The following is a 19,425-nucleotide window of genomic DNA, read 5'->3' on the forward strand; positions in this document are numbered from 1 at the left end:
CTAACTATTGTCCTCAAAATCTGCGGGACTGCTTCTTCCGTGGAAAGTGTTTTAGTAAGTCTTGGCACAATCTATATTGTTACTGGAATGGCTCAGGGAGTTGATCATTCTGCTCCTGTTACAATTGTTGAAGCAGATTGTTTTTCCAGTTCCTGTCGGCAGGAGTTTTCTGGCTTTTTTTTTAAGTCACACCCACCAACCTATAAAGTTTATAGACTGAAGTATAAGCTCAGTTGTATTTTAAAGCCGAGTTTGGGGGTGGGTTGAGGTGGGTTCCACCCTAGTTGCCATTATGAGCCTGTTCCGTGGTTGCTGTCCTAGGAGAAGATGACAGTGGATGTATATATACCCTGATATAAAGCCAGTATATGGTCTGTTGTGGGAATGCCTTTGCAGGCTTGATTCGACCATTCAGTTGTTTATTTTAGAGATACTGCCCCATCAGTAACTGGGGTATCGATGTCCATAGTTAGTTATGGGCAAATGTGGCTGCTGGAATGTCACAATTCTCAAGTTCTTTGATTCTTAATTTGTAGGTGCTGTCCTGAGCTTCACTGCAGTGATTCCTGTTAGTCCTTAAGTAGTTCGTAGCTTTCACCACGGCGTGCACAGGCAGGGGCATTTCACAGTCGCCATAAAACTTGTGGGATAAGTAACAAAAGTTGGCAGCCTCCATCAGAATTTTTCTGAAGCTGGGATTAATGGGAGTGTACTCAGCTAGGGCAGCTCCATCATCACTGATTTTTTTTTTTTTTTTTCCTTCTCCCTTCTCCTTCCTTTACTTAATAAAGCTGAATATACTTGAAATAGAGTGAAGTATTTACTGTGGACAGGCACTGAAAAGCTGCATATCCAGGGAAGGTGCCATCCTTTAAAATGTTTTGCCTTTCTCTGGGGTTTGCTTTCATGTATGTTACGTGAAAACAGCGTTTCTGCAGTGTTGGGTTGTGTATATGTTTTATTGCTGATACTTAATACTTTCTCGTTTTAGCACTTCATGTAGTTGTTACTGAATATTGTCATTAGGTTTTCTTTTTAAACCATGATGGACAATTAAAATGTTTTACAGTAACGCATTGTCCTATTACTGCTTGTTCGTTTGACATTAAATAGGTGTGATTCAGTCTTACTTTGAAAAGTGTTCATGAAGATTAGGCATATTGTTGTAGCATGCTCTGAAGATGTAATTTGAGTAATTTTTTGACAGATGTGAAATACTTCTAGCGTTCATGTGGATGTTTGAAGTACATGTGGAGTAATAGAAAATGTTGCCAGATGATCTGGTTTCCCCTTAATAGAACTTTATTTCTGATCACAGGCTTTGAAGGTGTGCTTTGTGGGACCTTCGTTTTTTGTATCCTGACAGGCACTTAAGATTTTGTGTGCACGCTGACAGATGTTAGACGAATAACAGCAGAATTGCTAGATGTTTAAGGAAGGCTGGTTAGGGATCACTATTTAAAAACACAACAGAAACCCATTTCCTTGCAGTTGTCAGACCAGTACCTGAGAATGGCAAGTTTACTTGCTATGTGAATATGGAGAAGTAATGTGGAATCGCGACTTTCTGGTTCCAGTAATGGCAGGGATATGTGGAATTTTCTAAACAGAATTCATCAGCTTATTTTGTTTTGATCGTACCAAAAGGGAAAATCAAGCAAGACTGGTCCCTCAAAATACTCTGCGTTGAGGCCTGTGTTGTGTGCTGCAGCAATTGCTTGGATACCCACACTCATTTCTCACAGGTGGTAAAATATGTGATGCGTAAATCGTAAGTACATGGAATTCTATAGACCGGGGCAGTAATTACGTGCCTGTGGTGTTGGTTATGCATTTTGTGTAAGGGAATGAGCTGTGAATGTCCTGGAGAGCAGCTGGGTGTAGTTCAATTTTTGCAATTAGCAAGAGGATATAAGTGGGTGTGACTGTTCTGCACATCATTGGGTCAACACAGTGCCGGAAACCACTTTTATTTTTCTTGGTCTCTTGCAAATTAGGAAGAAAAGAAGGAAGATAGCTTGTTTTTACTGAGTTTGTATAAATAAAAAGCATGGAGTGCAGTAGTATTCATCAGCTGTGCTCTTGCAGTAAAGTCTCAGTGTGCTTAGCATTACCCTCTGAGCCTTGTAGACTTCAGTAGAGACTGCACATGTGTCTGAAGTTAAGCTTACGGTTAGTTTTATCTTGTATGTATATCATGAAGTCCAGATCTTACTCCTTTGAAAATCAGTTTGGGAGTGTTCCTCTTAATTTCCGTAAGACTTGCAGCAGGTTCCTAAAATCTTAGGAAACATAGTTAGAAACATGCAATAAGAAAAGTAAAGAAAGAAATTAATTTTAATCTGCCAAGTAATTCAGGCTTTTGAGGGTAGCTGTCACATTTTTGTATGTGCCCCTTGTTGCTGTTCTTTAAAAATATTCTCCCCTCTGCCCCCTCCCAATCCCACATCCTAAGCCATGGGAAATTGCTTCCTGCTCATACTGAAGGTGGTGACGAAAGGTGTTGGCTCTGATTCCGGTGGAATCAGGAGATTTTTTGTGTTGCATATTCAGCATCTAAATATGCTGAATATCAAAATGCTGAAGGCTGGTAAGCCCTCTTTTTTTCCCCCCTGCTGATCCGTGTACCTGCATTGTACTTCAAAGTTTATTTATACCTGACTGCTTTTATAGTTCTGCTCAACCTTGAATCTAAATGTCATTTGAGGTCATGGTGCAGAAAACAAGGACTACCAAAACAAAGTCTGGAACTTAAAAACACATGATGTGTCAGGAACCTTAAAATATGGTTTTGAAGTATGGCGTTTCTAGGAATTTTAATAGCACATATTGGCAAACCTAATTCATAACAGCTTCTGTGTTCGTGTTATGAGTGGGATAGTTTTTGTTTGTTTTGACAACTTGTTCTTTACTTGAATTAATATTAGCATTTATTTTTTAAAAAAAAGTAAACTTTTTTGTGGGCTTATGGTAAATAAGTGACAGCTGTGATCGAATTTACAGCCTAGGTAAGAATATAAAATAAAGGTAAATGCCCCAGGGGATTAGTCTCATGTTACATGTGCAAGATCATAAATTAGCTGAATGTCCAACCTGTTATTTTTGGGCCTTGTTTTTGTAAATATTGATCAGATTTTTCAGTAGTTTGCCTTCTGTTAAAAACTTAAAATCACTTTGCTATTTTAGAGTGCGTAAAGGAAGCTTTGTAAGACAAATTATTTTAAAAGGACATTGTCAAGGGAGTTTTCCTACTTATTTAATCTTTGCGCTTGTAAGAATCCCCAGAAACATGAAAACGAAAACTCTCCTTTGGCAGGCTGCTGTCCTCCATTTCATGTGCATATTGGTTTGTCATTATAGGGTTACTGATAAGTGTTGTGCTTTTTGGCATTGATGTATTTTTCAGAAAAAAGAATTGAAGCATTTGTTTTGAAAAAAGAAAAACACATTTAAAGAATTACATGGACTTTGCAAACAGATTTAAGAAAATGAAAGGTAGGTCAAATTTTGGGCCTACAAACCTGACAACGTCCTTTACTTGTAACATGTGCCTTATTTCAGACACTCCTGATCCTAATGATGATATATTAATCGGTGGCAGAAAAATGTGAAAAATGACATTGTTAAGCTATTAAGATTAATGATGATTACCTTGTTTGTTTTGGTATGTTTTCTAATGTTAGCAAACGGTGACAGCCTACTCTGAGATCTATTATTTGTGCAGTGTGATCGCTTCAGTTACTGTCAGTTCATAACATAAAAGGTTGCTTTACAAACAGTTTAAATTATAACAGCCTAGAGTGTGTCAGGGAGAGCTTTCTTATCCTCCAGTTGTATGTGGAATGGTATTGGCTTCAACTCTCCAGCCTGGAGTGTGGTACGCAAAGGTGCACCTTTGTTTCAGGAGCAGCAGGAGGTGCAGGTAGGATTTGGGAGGGGGGAGGATATTAGCCTGCTTAGGTGGATTTTTATTTTTTTCTTTCACGTTTTAAGAAAACCACATCTTGTGCTTAGGTTGATCTGATAATTTGTAAGTCCCCGTGCTCCCAGAGGTACAGAGGTAATAATTCACAAGTCGTCCTCTCCAGTTTTGGTTATGAAGCTGGGTGATAAGTTCACTGATCCTCTGGTTTGCAAGAGAGCCACAATGACTCGGAATGCTTGTGCATGGGCTGGCCTCCTGGTGGGTTCTGCAGCTGAAAGCTGCTTTTTATGTTTCCAAGATTTGCCGTCCCCCTGTAAAAGCTGGACTAGAATAAGGTTTTGATACTTTTTTCTAAGAGCAGCTAGTCCAAATAGCAGCTCTGAAAAAGCACTCTGTTAGCTGCATGGTGAATAGCTGCTACATACGGGCAGCTGTGCTGTGTGTCTGTGTGCGCACGTTATACCTGCTACTATTTTAGAAAAATTCCAGCAGTCACTGGCACGGTAGCTGGTACTGGGGCAAGAGCTTCACCACCAGGTTACCACCATATTTGAGGAAAAAAGACCCAAACTAATAGGTGGGTTAGAGCTGTTGGGGGAAGCTTTGTTTTTCTTAAATACATTTAGATAACCTTAAGGGCCTGACTTACAGCCAACAAAACCAGCAAGTTCGGAGTTAAGGCTTCTCACTCCATCTCCAGTACTCGCTGGAGCACTTGGCTCCCCAGCACTGGTGGTACTGGAGATCACACACTATCCTCAGACCCCTGCTCACCTAGGCAAAACGTTTGCCGCTTGAGCGGTGCCGACTGTTCCAGGTATGTCTGTTTACAATACACCTGCTGTCCTGCGCAAGGTGCCGTGTGTGTCTTCACAGTCTGCTGCTTTCCCTGGTATGTTAATGGCCGGTGGCAGCACAGCAGGTGTGGTGGAAAGCCAGGACCGAAAGGGGGAAGGGTACAGATGCAGTGAGAAGCTTTAACTTTGAGTTTCCTGGCTTCTGTGAGCACCAGTCAGACCCTTAATGTTGTTTTAATGTATTGTTTGTGTTTAATTTTTAGTAAAAATTTGAACACCATCCAGGCTACAGAGGTTGCAGTGGATAAGAAGTTTAAAAGCTTTGGTTCAAGATTACAGGAGGCTGCAAGAAAAATTAAAGACATGGAAATGAGGATGGAATGACAGGCTGCTATTTTGCCTCAGAATGCTGAAGATTGTAAAGCATTGAGAAATCGAATTCATGATCCTGGAAATCAAGCTCAGATTAAGAAATGTCAGGTTGGTAGGGGTTCCTGAAAGTCTCAAGTTAGGGTAAACTGAGATTGTTTTCCCGTAATAAAGGTTCTAGGATGTGGGGGTGGATGGTATAATTTTTATCTGTGTTGTGTGAAATGCTATACCATATACTTAAATAAGCCAGCTAAGTAAAATTATTCTTTTTTTCAAATTAGTTTCACATTTGTGGTGTCAACTGTAACTTTTGACCAGTTTACAGTTATTTCTCTCTGGCACCAAGTTGCATGATTTACTGTTAATGCAGGCATGGAAAATACTGCTCTTAAATACACATTGCTTTGTCCTGCCACTCCAAGGGTCTGCTGCAAAGCCAAACACATGGTGCAGTATGGCATTTCTAGATAAGAAACAGGCAGAACGTATCTAAAAGGTGGAAGAAGTAGTTTTTTGTTCAAAGGGTTCTGATTCATGGTGAAATTGTGTCTTTTCAAATGTAAACTTTAAATAGTGACTGCCACTGTGATTAAGTTACTGTAAGTTTACTCTAAGTGTTGAGTTATTGTCTGCGATTCAGTGACATGGTATTTAGGCAGAAAGATTGTGCAACAGGAAGTCTATGCTGAAGTTCAGAAAAGGATTTTGGCAAGCAAAGATCTGTAGGGTTTTCGTGGTCAAGGTCGCTGGATGTATTTGAGTTCTGGGGACTCTTAACAAAAGTCTGAGTTTGTCCTGGGGAGCTTTTATCCTTCTGGTTGTTTTTCTGACTTTGTTTTCTATTCTTGGGAGCTTGTTCTGGCATGCCACTTAGACACGAGTAAGTTGGTTGAAATTGGTAGATATACTCATGTGAGGGGAAAACCAGACCACACCTTTATGTATTTTAGATAAATTATTTTAAAGGGCTGTGTTTTGCAATACTGTATTTCATGATTTTCTGAGATAGCTCTAGTCAGAAAAGTAATTCATAAAAGTGACAGTTTCTGATCTTCTGTTATCTGTATGTGCTCTTCTGTTGACAGAGGTGCTTTACTTGTAGCTCTAGGAATCATTTGTGCTGTGTTTTTCCTCACTGATCTTCAACTTTCGTATCAAAAGTTCTGTTTTTTTAATTTTATTTTAGCTAGGATTCAAACTTGTCATTGAAATCCTGGCTTTGCTGGACTGACAATTAAGACAGTGACCGTAACATTTCAGATGTAAAATGAGTGCAGATATTCTATTCAACATGAATACGACTGGCAATGTCATTTTTACATTTGTTTCAAAACATAATTGCATTTTATTAGTGCTATTATATTTACTATTTTGAAAGAAACATGAATAAGTCTATAAAATGCTTTATTTTAGGGTGTTTCTAAATAAATGTAATGTGGGATTTTGTAATTAAGTTCCCATTAAAGGATAGTAATTATTGTCTGGATAGCTAATGTAGCATTTACATTGTAGTGCTTGTGTCCTGTACCACATTATTAGCGTGTGGTTTGTTTACTAAAATTGATTGTATGAAGGTTACGTAGCCGTTTCTGGTTCAAACAGGTAACAAAAGTAAGTTAGCAAGATGCACATTTTTTGAAGATTATATTAAAAAGGCTTCTGTTGAATTTTGATGGCTGGATATTAAACACTAGTTTACTGAAAGAACCTGTGCACTATTTCTAAGCATGTCTGTTACTGTAGAGGTTAGGAATTGGTGGATTTTCCACAGGGAATAGTTTTAATGGGTGTTATACTTTGCTGGTGAATAGTTTTCACATCTGAATTCCTGTCTGCTACAGTGACAGTACTGCAGTTGCAGTCTGTTGGCATAATCAGTCGTTGGGAGATGCTGGGACTGGAAGAGAAGAGAACCAAATGTGCTGTAGTGACCAAATGCAGAAGGATTGGGGAAGCATCTGTTGTCCTCCTGCCTTGAGTCTGAAAGATCCTTCTGCTGTTTGCTGCTGAATAAGCAATTTATAGCGTTGTGCAGTTACATTTAAATGAAAGCCAGCTGCGATTTCTAGACATTTTGCAGGTAGGGTGCTCGCTGAAACTGCATGCGTATAGGAAAAGTGACCCTTGTTCAGTCACCCTGAAGTGTAAAACCTGTTAGAATAGGTAAAGAACTTAGATGCCAGATTGTAGTAGGCTGGTCTGTCATGCGGACTTGGCTAGGGGTGGACATGAAACTTATGGGTGCAGGATGGACAGTTGAGACTACGCGGGTAACAGTCTCCTCAGCTGTACTCCTTCAGACCCAGACCTGAGCTTGGTCCCAGTGGGGAAGTAATATGCTGCTTCTCTTGACTTGTAAAAAACTCTCTTCCTAGCAGCTGTTTTTCTTCATTAGGTATCTTGTACAGCTGGGATTCTGCTAAATTTTCCATCCACTTAAAATGCACGTGACAGTCTTGCAGGGTCTTCTTTTTGAAACAGGCTGGGACATAAGATGCAGGGATTTCTTGGAGAAGGTAGCTGGGCAACCTCGGTCTTCTGCATTAATGTTGGACTAACCTGTACTACCAAGCAATACCAATGTTTTTGAATTCACACTGCAACAAAAATATGTTGAAATTTGCATACAAGACATATCTATCCTGCTTCGCTTTCCCATGTTTAAAACTACTTATTTTAAAAGAGGGGAAAAAAACCATGTACTTCATTCTTGTTTCTGCTTTTTCTTTATCTCTTCAGGAAGTCCCTTTTTTTCACTCACACTTAACTACTTTTGTGTAAATGTAATGGTTTAATATTATTCCCTTGATTATTTTTGTATATTTATTCCATCTATACTGTTAAAAAGATGCTCTCTAAATATCCTGTTACAAGGATTACTCTTAATTTTAAGACTCTATAAAGAGGATATAAATGATGTCTGCATTTTCAGCTGATTTTCCTTCCCCTACACACTTACCAGGTATTTCTTTGTCGCTATAGGATGTTCCAACTGTGATGTTGACTTAGGGAGGGCCATTTTGTACATACTTTGTAAGAGCTTTCAATGGTGGATTAATTAGTGTGTGTGTGTTTGACTAAGCTATACAGAACTGTTTTGTAAAACTGTTAAGTCTAAGCAGATCTACGTAGATCAGCAATTAACCTGTATACTTGGATATCAGGTCTCCAGTAAATTCAAAATTTTGCTGTGGTAGGCTTTTATTCAGTTAAATTTTAGTTTTGGCAGATCATCATCATTTATGTAAATCGAATACTCGAATCTTCACTGAGTTGCTTATGATATTCCATAAGCTACACTCTTAGAAGCCTGGACAAGATATTTCTTGCGCTCCGTAGAGCTCACAAAGGTGTGGAATCCAATCAAAACATAACCTTTGGGTAAGGTTGCACAGACACTTCTTAATAGTGCAGTGAAGATGTCCCTTTAAAAGGCAGATATACTGTTCTTTTAGTGGTTTTCTCCGTCTTTCATTGTTTAGCCTCCTGAGCCTCCATGGCATTTTTTAATTAGGTCTTCTGCGTTTGGTTGAATACTGACTATAAAATTCTTCCTGTTTTACTAGCTTCAGTCCTTGAGATCTTTTTCTTCCATCAGAATAAACAGACTAGCTATAATCTTTTTATTATTATTATTTGCATGGCTTGAATAACAAGTCTTCTCTGTTTCTTCACAGGCATTCGACCTCCGATCATGAATGGGCCCATGCACCCGCGCCCTTTGGTAGCGTTGCTGGATGGCAGGGATTGTACAGTAGAAATGCCTATTCTGAAGGACGTAGCCACAGTGGCATTTTGTGATGCTCAGTCTACACAAGAAATTCACGAAAAGGTAATATTTAGAGGTATAATTATAGTGTTTGAGAAAACCCAAATATTTTCATGACTATGAACAGATGCAGTGCTCTGTTAGCTGTGACAATGTGGTTAGCTATTGCATTTTAGTTAATAGCTGATTGCTTTAGCGAGTGAGTTAGTGGTTGTTTTCAGTTAGCGATAAAACGTGAATAAACAAAGATGTAAATGTCTGCTCTGAAGTGTGCTTTTGTGCCGTGTATCTTTGGCTGGATGTGGTCCGTGTGTGTACCTACTGAATTAGATTCATGGCAAGAGTTACACTTGGGAAGATTATATTATTATACATTTTGAAATGCTTGTTGGAAGCACTGTTTCTCAGCCTTCAGCTGGAAAGCCAAATCTCAGTACTGGATTGGCCATGGGAGGAACTTCCAAACTTCTCTGTTTAGCCAAGGAATTGTGCAAATCATGTTAGGAGTCCTTGTGCACTGAGAATTGACACTACAGAAGCTTTCCAAAGCAAATGCTAACCCAGAATTTATTTAGAAAATTAATTTTTAAAAGTATTCTGTGTGTTATTCCAGAAGTTTACACCCTTCCTGGTGGTTTGGGAGCTGTAAAACAGCTAGGGGTGCTTAATGGGTATCCTGCTAAGAAAACCTTTGATAACATTTTTTGTGATGATAGCCAAGGGAGCCAGCTGGCCCATATACCTGCATTTTCTCTTCAGAGACTTCCTTGGGCATGAAGGACTGATGTCTACCCCAAATCCTCGCTGCTTTCTAGGCAGCAATAGAACCTTTTCACATCCATATTTCTGTGGAGGTAGAAGAATTTTGGTGAAATTGGCTAGCAGAGTAAGCCTCAAATGCCAAATATTCCTTCACCTAATAAAGGATGAAAACGGGCCTTACAGCTTCTATGGAGGTAAAAAAATGAAACAAATACAACAGCAGAGGAAGTCAGGGGTCCCTTCCAAGGGAGTTTATTGTCGTCTTCTCCAGCAAGGATCCATGATAGACAAGGATAGATCCAAGTATTAATTTAAAGGCTTGTAAGGTGTCTGTATCCACTTCTGTGCGTATGGTACTGTATACTGCTGTGTGATTCAGGTGTTAAGGAGTTGTAGGCTGAACTGAATGGCACCAGTATTGTTTCCCTACAGATACTTGTTAGACTTGTCCGACGCTAATTATGGCAGCTCTTGGGTTTATGACAGGTTTTCAGGAGCTCTTCACTGTTTTGAATTCATAACTGGTTTAATTGTTTATTTACTTATCGCGTTCTTGTAATATATAGCATTGTTAAACATTTTTAAGCCTCTGTATATGATGAAAGATTTAATCTTTTCTTTGATGGCTTTGTTACAAAGCCAGCTACCTGAAAATAATATGAACACTAACTTCCCTTCTGTTATCAGGTGAATAAATCTCTTTTTCTGTAGTCCATTTCATGTCAGCATCTTCCTGGTGAGAACCCATCAACCAACTATTCAGCTTGTTATTTCTTAAGGAAAATATTTTTATTCTGAAAAAAAACCCCAAAAAAACCCAAACCAAAATATTTTCATTGTTAAAGCTTCCAAAATTTGTAAGTGATAGTGGGGTTTTTTCTTTTCGTGTTTTTTTTTTGTTTGTTTTTTGTTTTAATCCAGTAAAGAGAAGACTAGAGAGTTGTATGCTCTATCAACATGGCACTTAGAAGTGCTGATTCTCATGGTTCGGGCAGACACAAGGAATGCTCCCCTCTACTGAAGCCCTCTGTGTAGTTCCTTGGTGGATATCTCTGCAGACTTTCAGATGTTCTGTCTTACCCTTCTGTCCCCCTCCCCACACAGGGATAAGCTGGTCTCAGAACAGTAGTCAAGAAAAATATTTAAGGTTGTTTTCTACCTCATCAGTACTGGATTAACATCACTAACTCTGGTTTAACATCACTAACTTGTTTTGTTCTGCTGTGGTTTTAGATACAGTAAAATTCTAATGTGACTAGGAAAATGGAAAAAAGTAAAATTGTTCCTACTAGGAAATAATGTGCATTCCATACACGCTTTTTTCAGTTCATTAGTTGCTTCTCACCGGATAGTCAAAACAATTGGTTTTGGATTATTTTTTAATTACAAGCTAGATTCAAAGTTGGCAATATTATAGTTCTGATCTCATGCCCTTTTTTAATGTATTTATACTGTCATACAGAAGACCATCTTTACAGGGGATGGCCAGCAGGATAGCATAAACTCAAAACTTGAACTTCTGTTTGGTTGTGACGTTCAGTTTTGAAACAGTAAGGTTTTACCAAAACCTAAGATAAATTTCAACCTTGTCTTTTGCATCTGTTGAAAAGACTAGTGGTTTTGGTGTGCACATGACTAAGATTACTCAGTATTGTGGGGGAGAATGAGAACCTAAAAGTAACTAACTGGAGAACAAATGCAAAGAAGTGAAAACTTCTCTGTCTTCGTTGGTAATTTGGAGGTGCATAGAAATGGATAGTGGTTGGGTTTTTTTGTGGTTTTTCTTTTTTTAAAAAAAAAACACAAAACAAAACTTGAATTTGTGAGAGTTTGGAGCCTTGGAGCAGTTGTGGAGCCTTGATCACAGGTGTGAGGAGTTAGCATTAGAAGTGTAAACATTTTGGAATATGGAGAAGGGCTTCCTGCTGGTCATGAGACAGCTTCTAGGACAGGATGATGGTTTAAAATACTGTGATTTAAGATGGCCAGACAACAAAGGAATTAGAGTGGAAAAGGGGAATTTGTAGTAGCTTGCAAGGCAGATAGCAGCAAAACACAATCTAGATGTTTTTTCATAGAAAAGCAAGGAGGCTGAGAGATTTTAATACATACAGAAAGGAGAAGAAATAAGAATTTGAATGCTATTTGTACACAGGGTCAAAAGCAGGACGTTAGCAAATACTATCATACCTTACTAGGTATGTTAATTAAGGAAAGTTTTCTCCAAATTGGGTAATACTGGAGTTGCCGTTCTGTAGCGATTTCCCTATGCCAAAGAGTTCTTTTGTCATTCTCTTTTTTTGGCTGAGGAAATTAATGTATGGAAAATAAGTAACTTGTTTAAGATCAGAAGTAAATAACGATTTGTGTTAGAACTCTGCTTCATCTCAGGTCAAAGCGTTCATTCCCCATGCCACTGCTTTGGAAGGCAAGTGGGATGGCAATGATATGTTTCCTTCCTTTCTAAAATGAGGTTGCCAGTGCTTAAATGAATACTGACATTTACTGACAGTGACCCAAAGTTTTGAAATAACTTTGTAGTTAGAGGACACTTACTACACTTCTTCAGAAACTACTAATTTGTAAGGGTTTACTGATTTCCTCCCGCCGCCCCCCCCCCCCAAGAGTAGTTTGTTTTCAAACCAGTCTGAAAGGCTTCAATCTACATTTATATATATTTATGCTTTGACTCCTAAATTCTGTTTTATTTAGATGTTGCACATGGCTGTGTGAAGTTGAGCATTACATTTGCACATTACTATATTATGAGATAACTGGGAACTGGCTTCACTGTTCTTATAAGAAACTTCTGTCATCTAGGGTAAAAATTATTTTAAGTTTTTGGTGGTTAAATTTCTTTCTTAATAGACATTGCATTACCATCAGTACAGGTTACTCACTGTGTGTAAATTGCTTTTTATTTTACAAATCAGTAAATCAGTCTTCTCAGTAACCATCTCAGACTGCTTCCAAATGTACATGCTGTTTTGGTTTGTTCTGCCAAAAATATAGATGCTCACCCCCAAAAAATTATTTAAAAATAATTAGCTTCCATCCTCATTGCAGCTCATCTTGGTTTTTCCACTGTCTCATGCTCTGCCTCTCCATCTCTTTTTTCCCCAATCCCTCCCCCTTTCAGTGCCATTCACAGTTTACTGCTTTTCCTGGCTCCTTGGCAGCCTACCCAGCACTTCTGATTTCTGCAGTATTGCACCTTCTTTCTACTTCTGTACCTTTGAAGGCATCACAGACTCAAGCACACCCTTGACATCTTTGTGTTGCCTAAGATTTTTGGAGTTCAAATTCTTTACTCTTTGGACGTCTGACTCCTGCCGTATGTTCTGTAACACGGCGTGCACTGCGTAGCTCCAGAGGGCTAAACGTAAACAGAATATGCAAGATCTGGTAGCAGGCATCTTGACCAAGCAGAGAGAAAATAAAGTGATCCTTGCAAACCCAAATGAAAAAGACCAGAAGCACGGCTGGTTCGGAATGATCTTTAAAGCAAAACGTATAGGCTGGAAAGAAGTCAAGAGTTTATTTGAAGCTGTGTATGTTTTCCCATTCTCTTTTTTGAGTAATTATGTGGTTTCCTACATCTTGTCTCAAATCATTTAGAAGGAAAAAAATGGGTGTGTTTTTAACTGGATTTACTGCTTCCTGCAGATACTCAGTTCACCAGAACATCAAAGAGAGTAAGATACTCTGTTGGAAGTGGGAAAATGGTCTGTCTGGTAAAACTATGCTCCAGCCTTACAAGTGATTAAGTCAATTTAGAATGTATCAGATCCCTTCACTCCTGTTATAAAAGCACAAAATAAAATGATCTTCACAGGGATCTACATTTCCATAATTTTAGTTTAAGTTAAGAAAACTTAAAAGCTGAACTTCTATGTTTTAATTGTACTTCTAAATCGGAATTAAATGTAGAAGCATTTCCAGTCATTTTAGTTTTATCTAAGACTGTTTCAAAGAAGAGCTGAAGAGCTTTCATAATGCAACAAATGTTTTGAAACTGATACAAACGAATCAAGAATGGTGGTGGTGTTCATCTGAATCTTTGATTTGTTCCAGTTATATCAGTGGTTAAGTAAGATAATTTATCCAGCTTCAGATTCTTCTTTGTTTAGCAGTAAAGCTACAATCTTGCATTTGTACCATCAGCGCTGTTTGTATTCATGATGCAGTTGCAGCATTTTAGTTTTCCATCAAATTTAAATTCTCAAAGAACATAGATTGAAAGTGAGCTGCCTTGTTCTAAACGGTAACATATACTTGGGAATAAGCTGTTGTCTCGGAGCTGATCCAAAACCCCGCAAATTTACTGACACTGAACGAGCCTTGGATCAGAGTCTTTATGAAAGACTTTGGAAAAAAAATAACAAAAAGAAACCCTAAAAACTTCTGTTACGCCTCATTATACAACAAAGCAGTTAACATACAGCTATCACAGTAAGGATGTATATAGAATCAGTGTTTGTATTCGGTGACCCTTCTGCCAACATCTGTCAGATTTGCCAGTGGCAATATTACGGGTCAAGTGCGGCATTACAGGAAAGGGCAGGCTGCCAGTGTCTCCTCTGAACTAATACCCTTTAAAAAGCAAAATGGAAGTGCTGATGTGCCCAGGAAGCAGCATATATCAATCTTACACACAGATTAGCATCTAGTAGAGTTGGTTCTCAACTAGCCTTTTCTTTCATTTCCCACTACCAGGTTTTACTAATAGGGGCTTGAAAGTCACTGGTGATTATCAACAGCTTTTTTGGGACAGAGTTGCATGGGGTTGATGTGTTGTCATTAGTGACTTTCATGGCATAATGATCCTTTGGTATAGAAGTTCAGTCCATCGTAGCATCTGATAGACTTGAACTGAAATGGAACACAATTCAGCTTTATTAATAGAACATACAAGTTAACACACAGAACTCCTGTTAAAGATTTTTCATTAAAGCCTTTTATTAAGTAAAAGTCTTCTCAGAGTGTGTATTCTCAAATTGACTTGTGTCATTAGGCTGCATATAATTGTCATTAAATCCTAGGTTTGAAAGGCTGGCTTCAATATAGTTTTTAAAAGGAAGTTTGCTATGGGCTATGCAGGTTATTTATATAGTTGTGTGGGTATTTGTATGTATATGTATATATATTTTTTCAATAGTATATCTTAAAGGCTAGAAATATATATACACACTCAACATATATGATATGTAGTTTATACAGTGTGTGGATATATAGGTGTTTAGAGAGAGTTTTCAGGAGCCTGCAGGTAAGCTTTGTTTATGTTTATATAAAACAATTATACTTGTATTTATGTACAGTATAAACTTAAGTATTAATGTTTAGGGTCTACACTAGACAGTATCTTGGCTGAACAAAGTGCATATCACGAAATGGGTGGGTTACTGGCAGCGCCATGGATCACAGGAACTGATAGTCTCGTAAAGAGAAACAGGAACTTGTAAAAAGCAGCACAAACCAGCAGGGTTTTGGAGACCTCCTAAATACTGTCTGAGCACATTGGCTTTTATTCTTTAGTTTTAATGGCATTAGTTTCACATGGGCCCTTTGTAGTGTTGTAGTGAGGCTTTGAGAGCAGCTACAAGTCTGCTGCAGCCTTCCCCTGTGTGGCAGACCACTGATTACAAATTTAATGTGCAGCTGCTTTTTTCAAGTCAAATAATGCAAGGCTTGCTCAGCTTAGGTCAAGTACATTTTTTCCACCCAAATGTGCAAAACATCTCAAGTCTGGTGACACTGGAACATATTTTTTTTGGAGATGACACATTAAACTCCCAAGTCCAAGAAATGCAAACACCCTGTAGTTTTTAGAACCAGATGAAATAAAGCACTTTCTAGTGCTGATTTCCTAGAAGTATTTTTAAAAAATTATTATATTGTCATATTCAATATGGGATTTATAGATATTTTCTGTCTCTGTTTTGAAGTAGTTTGGCATTTTACATAGTTATGTTTCTCTACTCTAGATCTATACACAAGCCTCTGAGATCAGTCTCTCATAATTGTATCTCATAGTGTATCTTTAGATGACCAAGGAAGAGGAGGCCTCGCTATTCTATTCTTAGCATGTTATGATATGTTTACATTTTTTATAAAAATAAATGAGATGCTAAGAGTTCTTCCCCAAATAATATGAGGCACGTTTGTTGCAGTGGAGACTATGCGAGGTTTGGTGTGATGGCTAAAGTGGCCTGGTGCTGAAATAAGGTGAAAAAAATAGACAGGCAGATGTTAAAAAGTATTTCAACGTTCAGTATTCAGTGCTCAGGGGATTTGTTAAGTTCTTTGAAATAGAAATGTCTCCTACTACAGTGTCATCTGTTCTCTAAGAGCCTTGGAGACCTGGCATGTTGTGAAAGCAGAGTAGTCATTTTGAGGCTGAAGAACAGCAGAAAGACCTGTCCGAGCAGTTGTGATTGGAAAGGGTGTCAGCTCATTGAAGAGCGTATGAAAAAGTCTTTCAGCAAGCAGTGTGTTGTAGCCTCACCTGGAAGTAAGTGTGAAGGCATAGAAATTATGCAGATGGGCTTCATAATCGTTTGGTGACAGAAGGAAGCCAACTCATGTCCTGTGCTTCAACTTCTATCTTGCATCCTTTCTTCCTGAAAAGCACAGCTGCAGTCTGATGAAAGCAGGAATAGCTGTTGGAGGTACGCGGCTAACTCTGCTTGTTCTCTAGCAAATTCTGCCCATTGCCTTTCCTTGTGAAGATGATGAGAGAGTATTGTCTGACTGCCGCACACTTGGGCTGATGTGAAATTTCTAGCTTGCCTCTTAAGTGTGTTATCTCACTCAGATTGACACAAGCTGATGTCTCTGTAATGAAATTACACTAAAATTTGGTGACTGTTGTATCAGTCAAGTTCATTATGGAAAACAACGAAAAAACATACACTCCGTGTTCCTCTCATGCATTCACCACTGGGTGTGCTTCTGTAAGTGATCAGTAAATTACTCCTATACACAGTTATTTTTTCTAAAGATTATTTCATTTTCCCAAACTGTTCACATTTATGCTGGATTTCGGTTTCACGTGTTATACTCAGATTTAGTTCAAGTTTTTACTCATTGACAAGCTTGTCAAACTTCTGTGTGCGCATTTAGTGTATGTAATGACTGAGAATATAATTCCAAAATATAGAGACTGTTAATTTTTTTAATCTGTAAGTGGCATTATTAATGTTCATTCATGCTGAATATTTCTAACTTCAGATTTTTTTGCTATTACTTTCTGCCTTTTTGGCATACTACAATCACGTGGCCAGTTGCAAAAAGCAGTAACATCATTTAATTACCAAATTAATATGAAATAATACACAGTTGCAGAATATTACATTTTTGGCAATGGATTTCCTTGCTCACTGGTCCACAATCCTAGGAGAGCCTCAAGCACTAAAAAGAAGTTCTAAAAGGATTTTCATTTGCATCTGTTTGTTCTGTATCCCATATGATGGGTAAATAACTGCCTGAGGAAGTGGCTAGCGTCGGCCTTAAGCCATAGTTGAGGAATATTCTCCCTTTTATTGAACACGTTCCCAGGCTTCCCAGTACTTTTCTGCTTCCCCCTAGTACCAAGCCATAACCTAGATGGACCCAAAAATGTAGCGTAATGGGCCAGACTAGTGCTCATGGAGTCCAAATTACAGTGTTGACTGGCTGAGTTACTAAAATACACACAGTTATGGAGTGTAAAAGCTGCTTTCCAAGTGAAAGTCATTTTAAAATACAAATGTCTGAGCCGCTTCAGCTGTCTTTTAGCCCATATTTAATGTAGTCCTTCAAGCACTGACAGCTGTCTGCACAGAAAACTACACACACCCTTGGCCTTTTCCAGTCTGGGAGAGGAGGGCCCGGCTGTCGGGAGCCTGAGGTAGGTCCTCGCAAGCTCGGAGCTACTTCACTTTTTGCTCTTCTGATGACTACACAGAGGGTGTTTTCTGTGTCACAGCCATCTAGAGCAACCCTGGAGGGACAGGAGGAAATGTAATGTGATAAAACACAGAATGGAGGACATGGCTAATTGGAGAGAACCAGGATATCGTGAAGAACTTGAGGACCTTGAGGCTTGAAGTGACAAGTGCTGTGACTTGGAGAAAGAAGTCCTACTATAAACTTGGGATAGTGACAGAAGGACATGCTTTAGGGAGAAGGACTCAGACTTAAGTGTGTTAGTCAGGGGATCAGCTGGCAGAGTGATGATGGTCGTGCAGAAACGTTGCATGTCCTGTGAGACTTCATTAGGAGAGATTTCCAGCATACATACTGCTGCTGAAAGTGCTAGTGTTGGTAAAACACAGCGGGGAAGGAGAGTTCCGGTGGCACAGTGGGTACAGCTGTGATCACCCACTGAAGGGTTGGAGCTTAGACTTCTTTAAACACAGTGGAGAAGTGTTAGACTTGATCAAGGGGGTAGAAGGGCATCATCCTAGATGAGACCAGAAGGACTAGGTTTGTGAAGTCTAGTCAAACAAATGCTGAGAAGGGGATATGATCGTTGTCTATAAATACATTTGGATTATAAACATCAAGGAGAGAGAGTATGGTTTAAGCAAATGGCCAACACTGGCACCAGAACAAATGGATACAAGCTGGGCTGTGAATGAATTGAGGCTGGAAATAAGAGATTTCCGTATAATTGAAGCTGTGAGATTTTGGAACAGTTTTCTTTTAGGATTTAATTGCACAAAAAAAAACATAAGGGCATTTTAGGTGGGCACTCAGGTTATAAGAGGGACTATTTCTTGTGTAGACTGCCCCAGGCATGGGTTTGGCTTGGTCCATACCAGCTGTAATGTCGCTGTAGAAGCAAAACCAATAAATTGTTTTGTTTTTTTTTTTTAACCCTCTGTAACAACTCAGGGAAACACGTTCTGATGAGTGCAGTGTTTCTGATTGGTGACTGCTAGATATAATCTTCAAAGGACTTGTTTGTACCATTAAAATCAAGGAGTTTTGTGTGTGTATAATCGTTTATAAGATCAGAGCCTACAGCTGTTCTTTGAATTATGTTGTAGCTGCATTCTTTAAGGATGTGTAATTCCTAATTTGTTCGCAGTTCTTACTCTTACAAGGAAATTTAAATTCTACTGAAAGGATTCTGGTCTTTATCTGACTTAGAACTGGGGTACCGATACAGAGACACCTGTTGAAATAGCATAAATCATTTTGTGAAGTATTCAGTATGCAGCCATTTCCCTTCATTTTCATGGAGTTTGTTTTTCTTTTCCTTTAAAATTTTTATTCTTGTATTTTGATTTTAAGAATTACTGCTGCAGATCTTGGGTTCCATCAGTGGTAATCCTCTGTGCGCGAGACTGTTTTGCTGCGGTAGGGTTGTTTTTTATTATTTATGTTGATTATTGTTACTGATCTTGCAGTACCCTAGAAAATGCTCATATGAGCAGAAATAACTCAGATGACAGAATCTGTGCATATGCCAGGTCCAGAAATCTATCGAAAAAGAAATTTTGAGCCTCCGCAGAACTTTTGTGTGAAGTGCGTCATAGGAACCTCTTGAAGTCATTACAGCTAGCTTAGATGGTGAAACGATGTGTGCGTGCTTTGTATCTTGGAGAGCGATTAGGATATTAGGTAGTGCATTGAAGGTGGAAACACAGAGAAGTGCTTTGAAGAAGTGAAATTGTCCAATTTACATGTAAAGAGGAAAATACTTTCTGTGTTCTGAACAGTAAACTTGTGTCAGCTGTGTGGGGTGCAGTGTCACTGCTCGTTTGGTAGCAGAATTCGAAACTGCTGGGCATGGTGTGCTGGGCTGTCTTCCC

General features: G+C 38.7%; 1 protein-coding gene across 18 annotated transcripts in view; it reads left to right on the forward strand.

Moving 5' to 3' along the window:
- The window catches only part of CTBP1 (C-terminal binding protein 1), a 248,851-nt gene that overhangs the window by 201,311 nt on the left and 28,115 nt on the right, over positions 1–19,425 (forward strand). For 8 of the 18 annotated variants that reach the window (XM_075092089.1, XM_075092091.1, XM_075092090.1 and 5 more), the window contains one exon: positions 8,772–8,926. In XM_075092089.1, the coding sequence (XP_074948190.1) occupies positions 8,772–8,926 (155 nt within the window). Of the gene's footprint in view, positions 1–3,406; positions 3,496–4,985; positions 5,203–8,771; positions 8,927–19,425 lie in introns of all 18 variants that reach the window. The other 10 variants (XM_075092103.1, XM_075092096.1, XM_075092104.1 and 7 more) reach the window with 3 other exon arrangements.

Source organism: Phalacrocorax aristotelis, chromosome 4 (genome assembly GCF_949628215.1).
Source record: "Phalacrocorax aristotelis chromosome 4, bGulAri2.1, whole genome shotgun sequence".
Classification (NCBI taxonomy): Eukaryota; Metazoa; Chordata; class Aves; order Suliformes; family Phalacrocoracidae; genus Phalacrocorax; species Phalacrocorax aristotelis.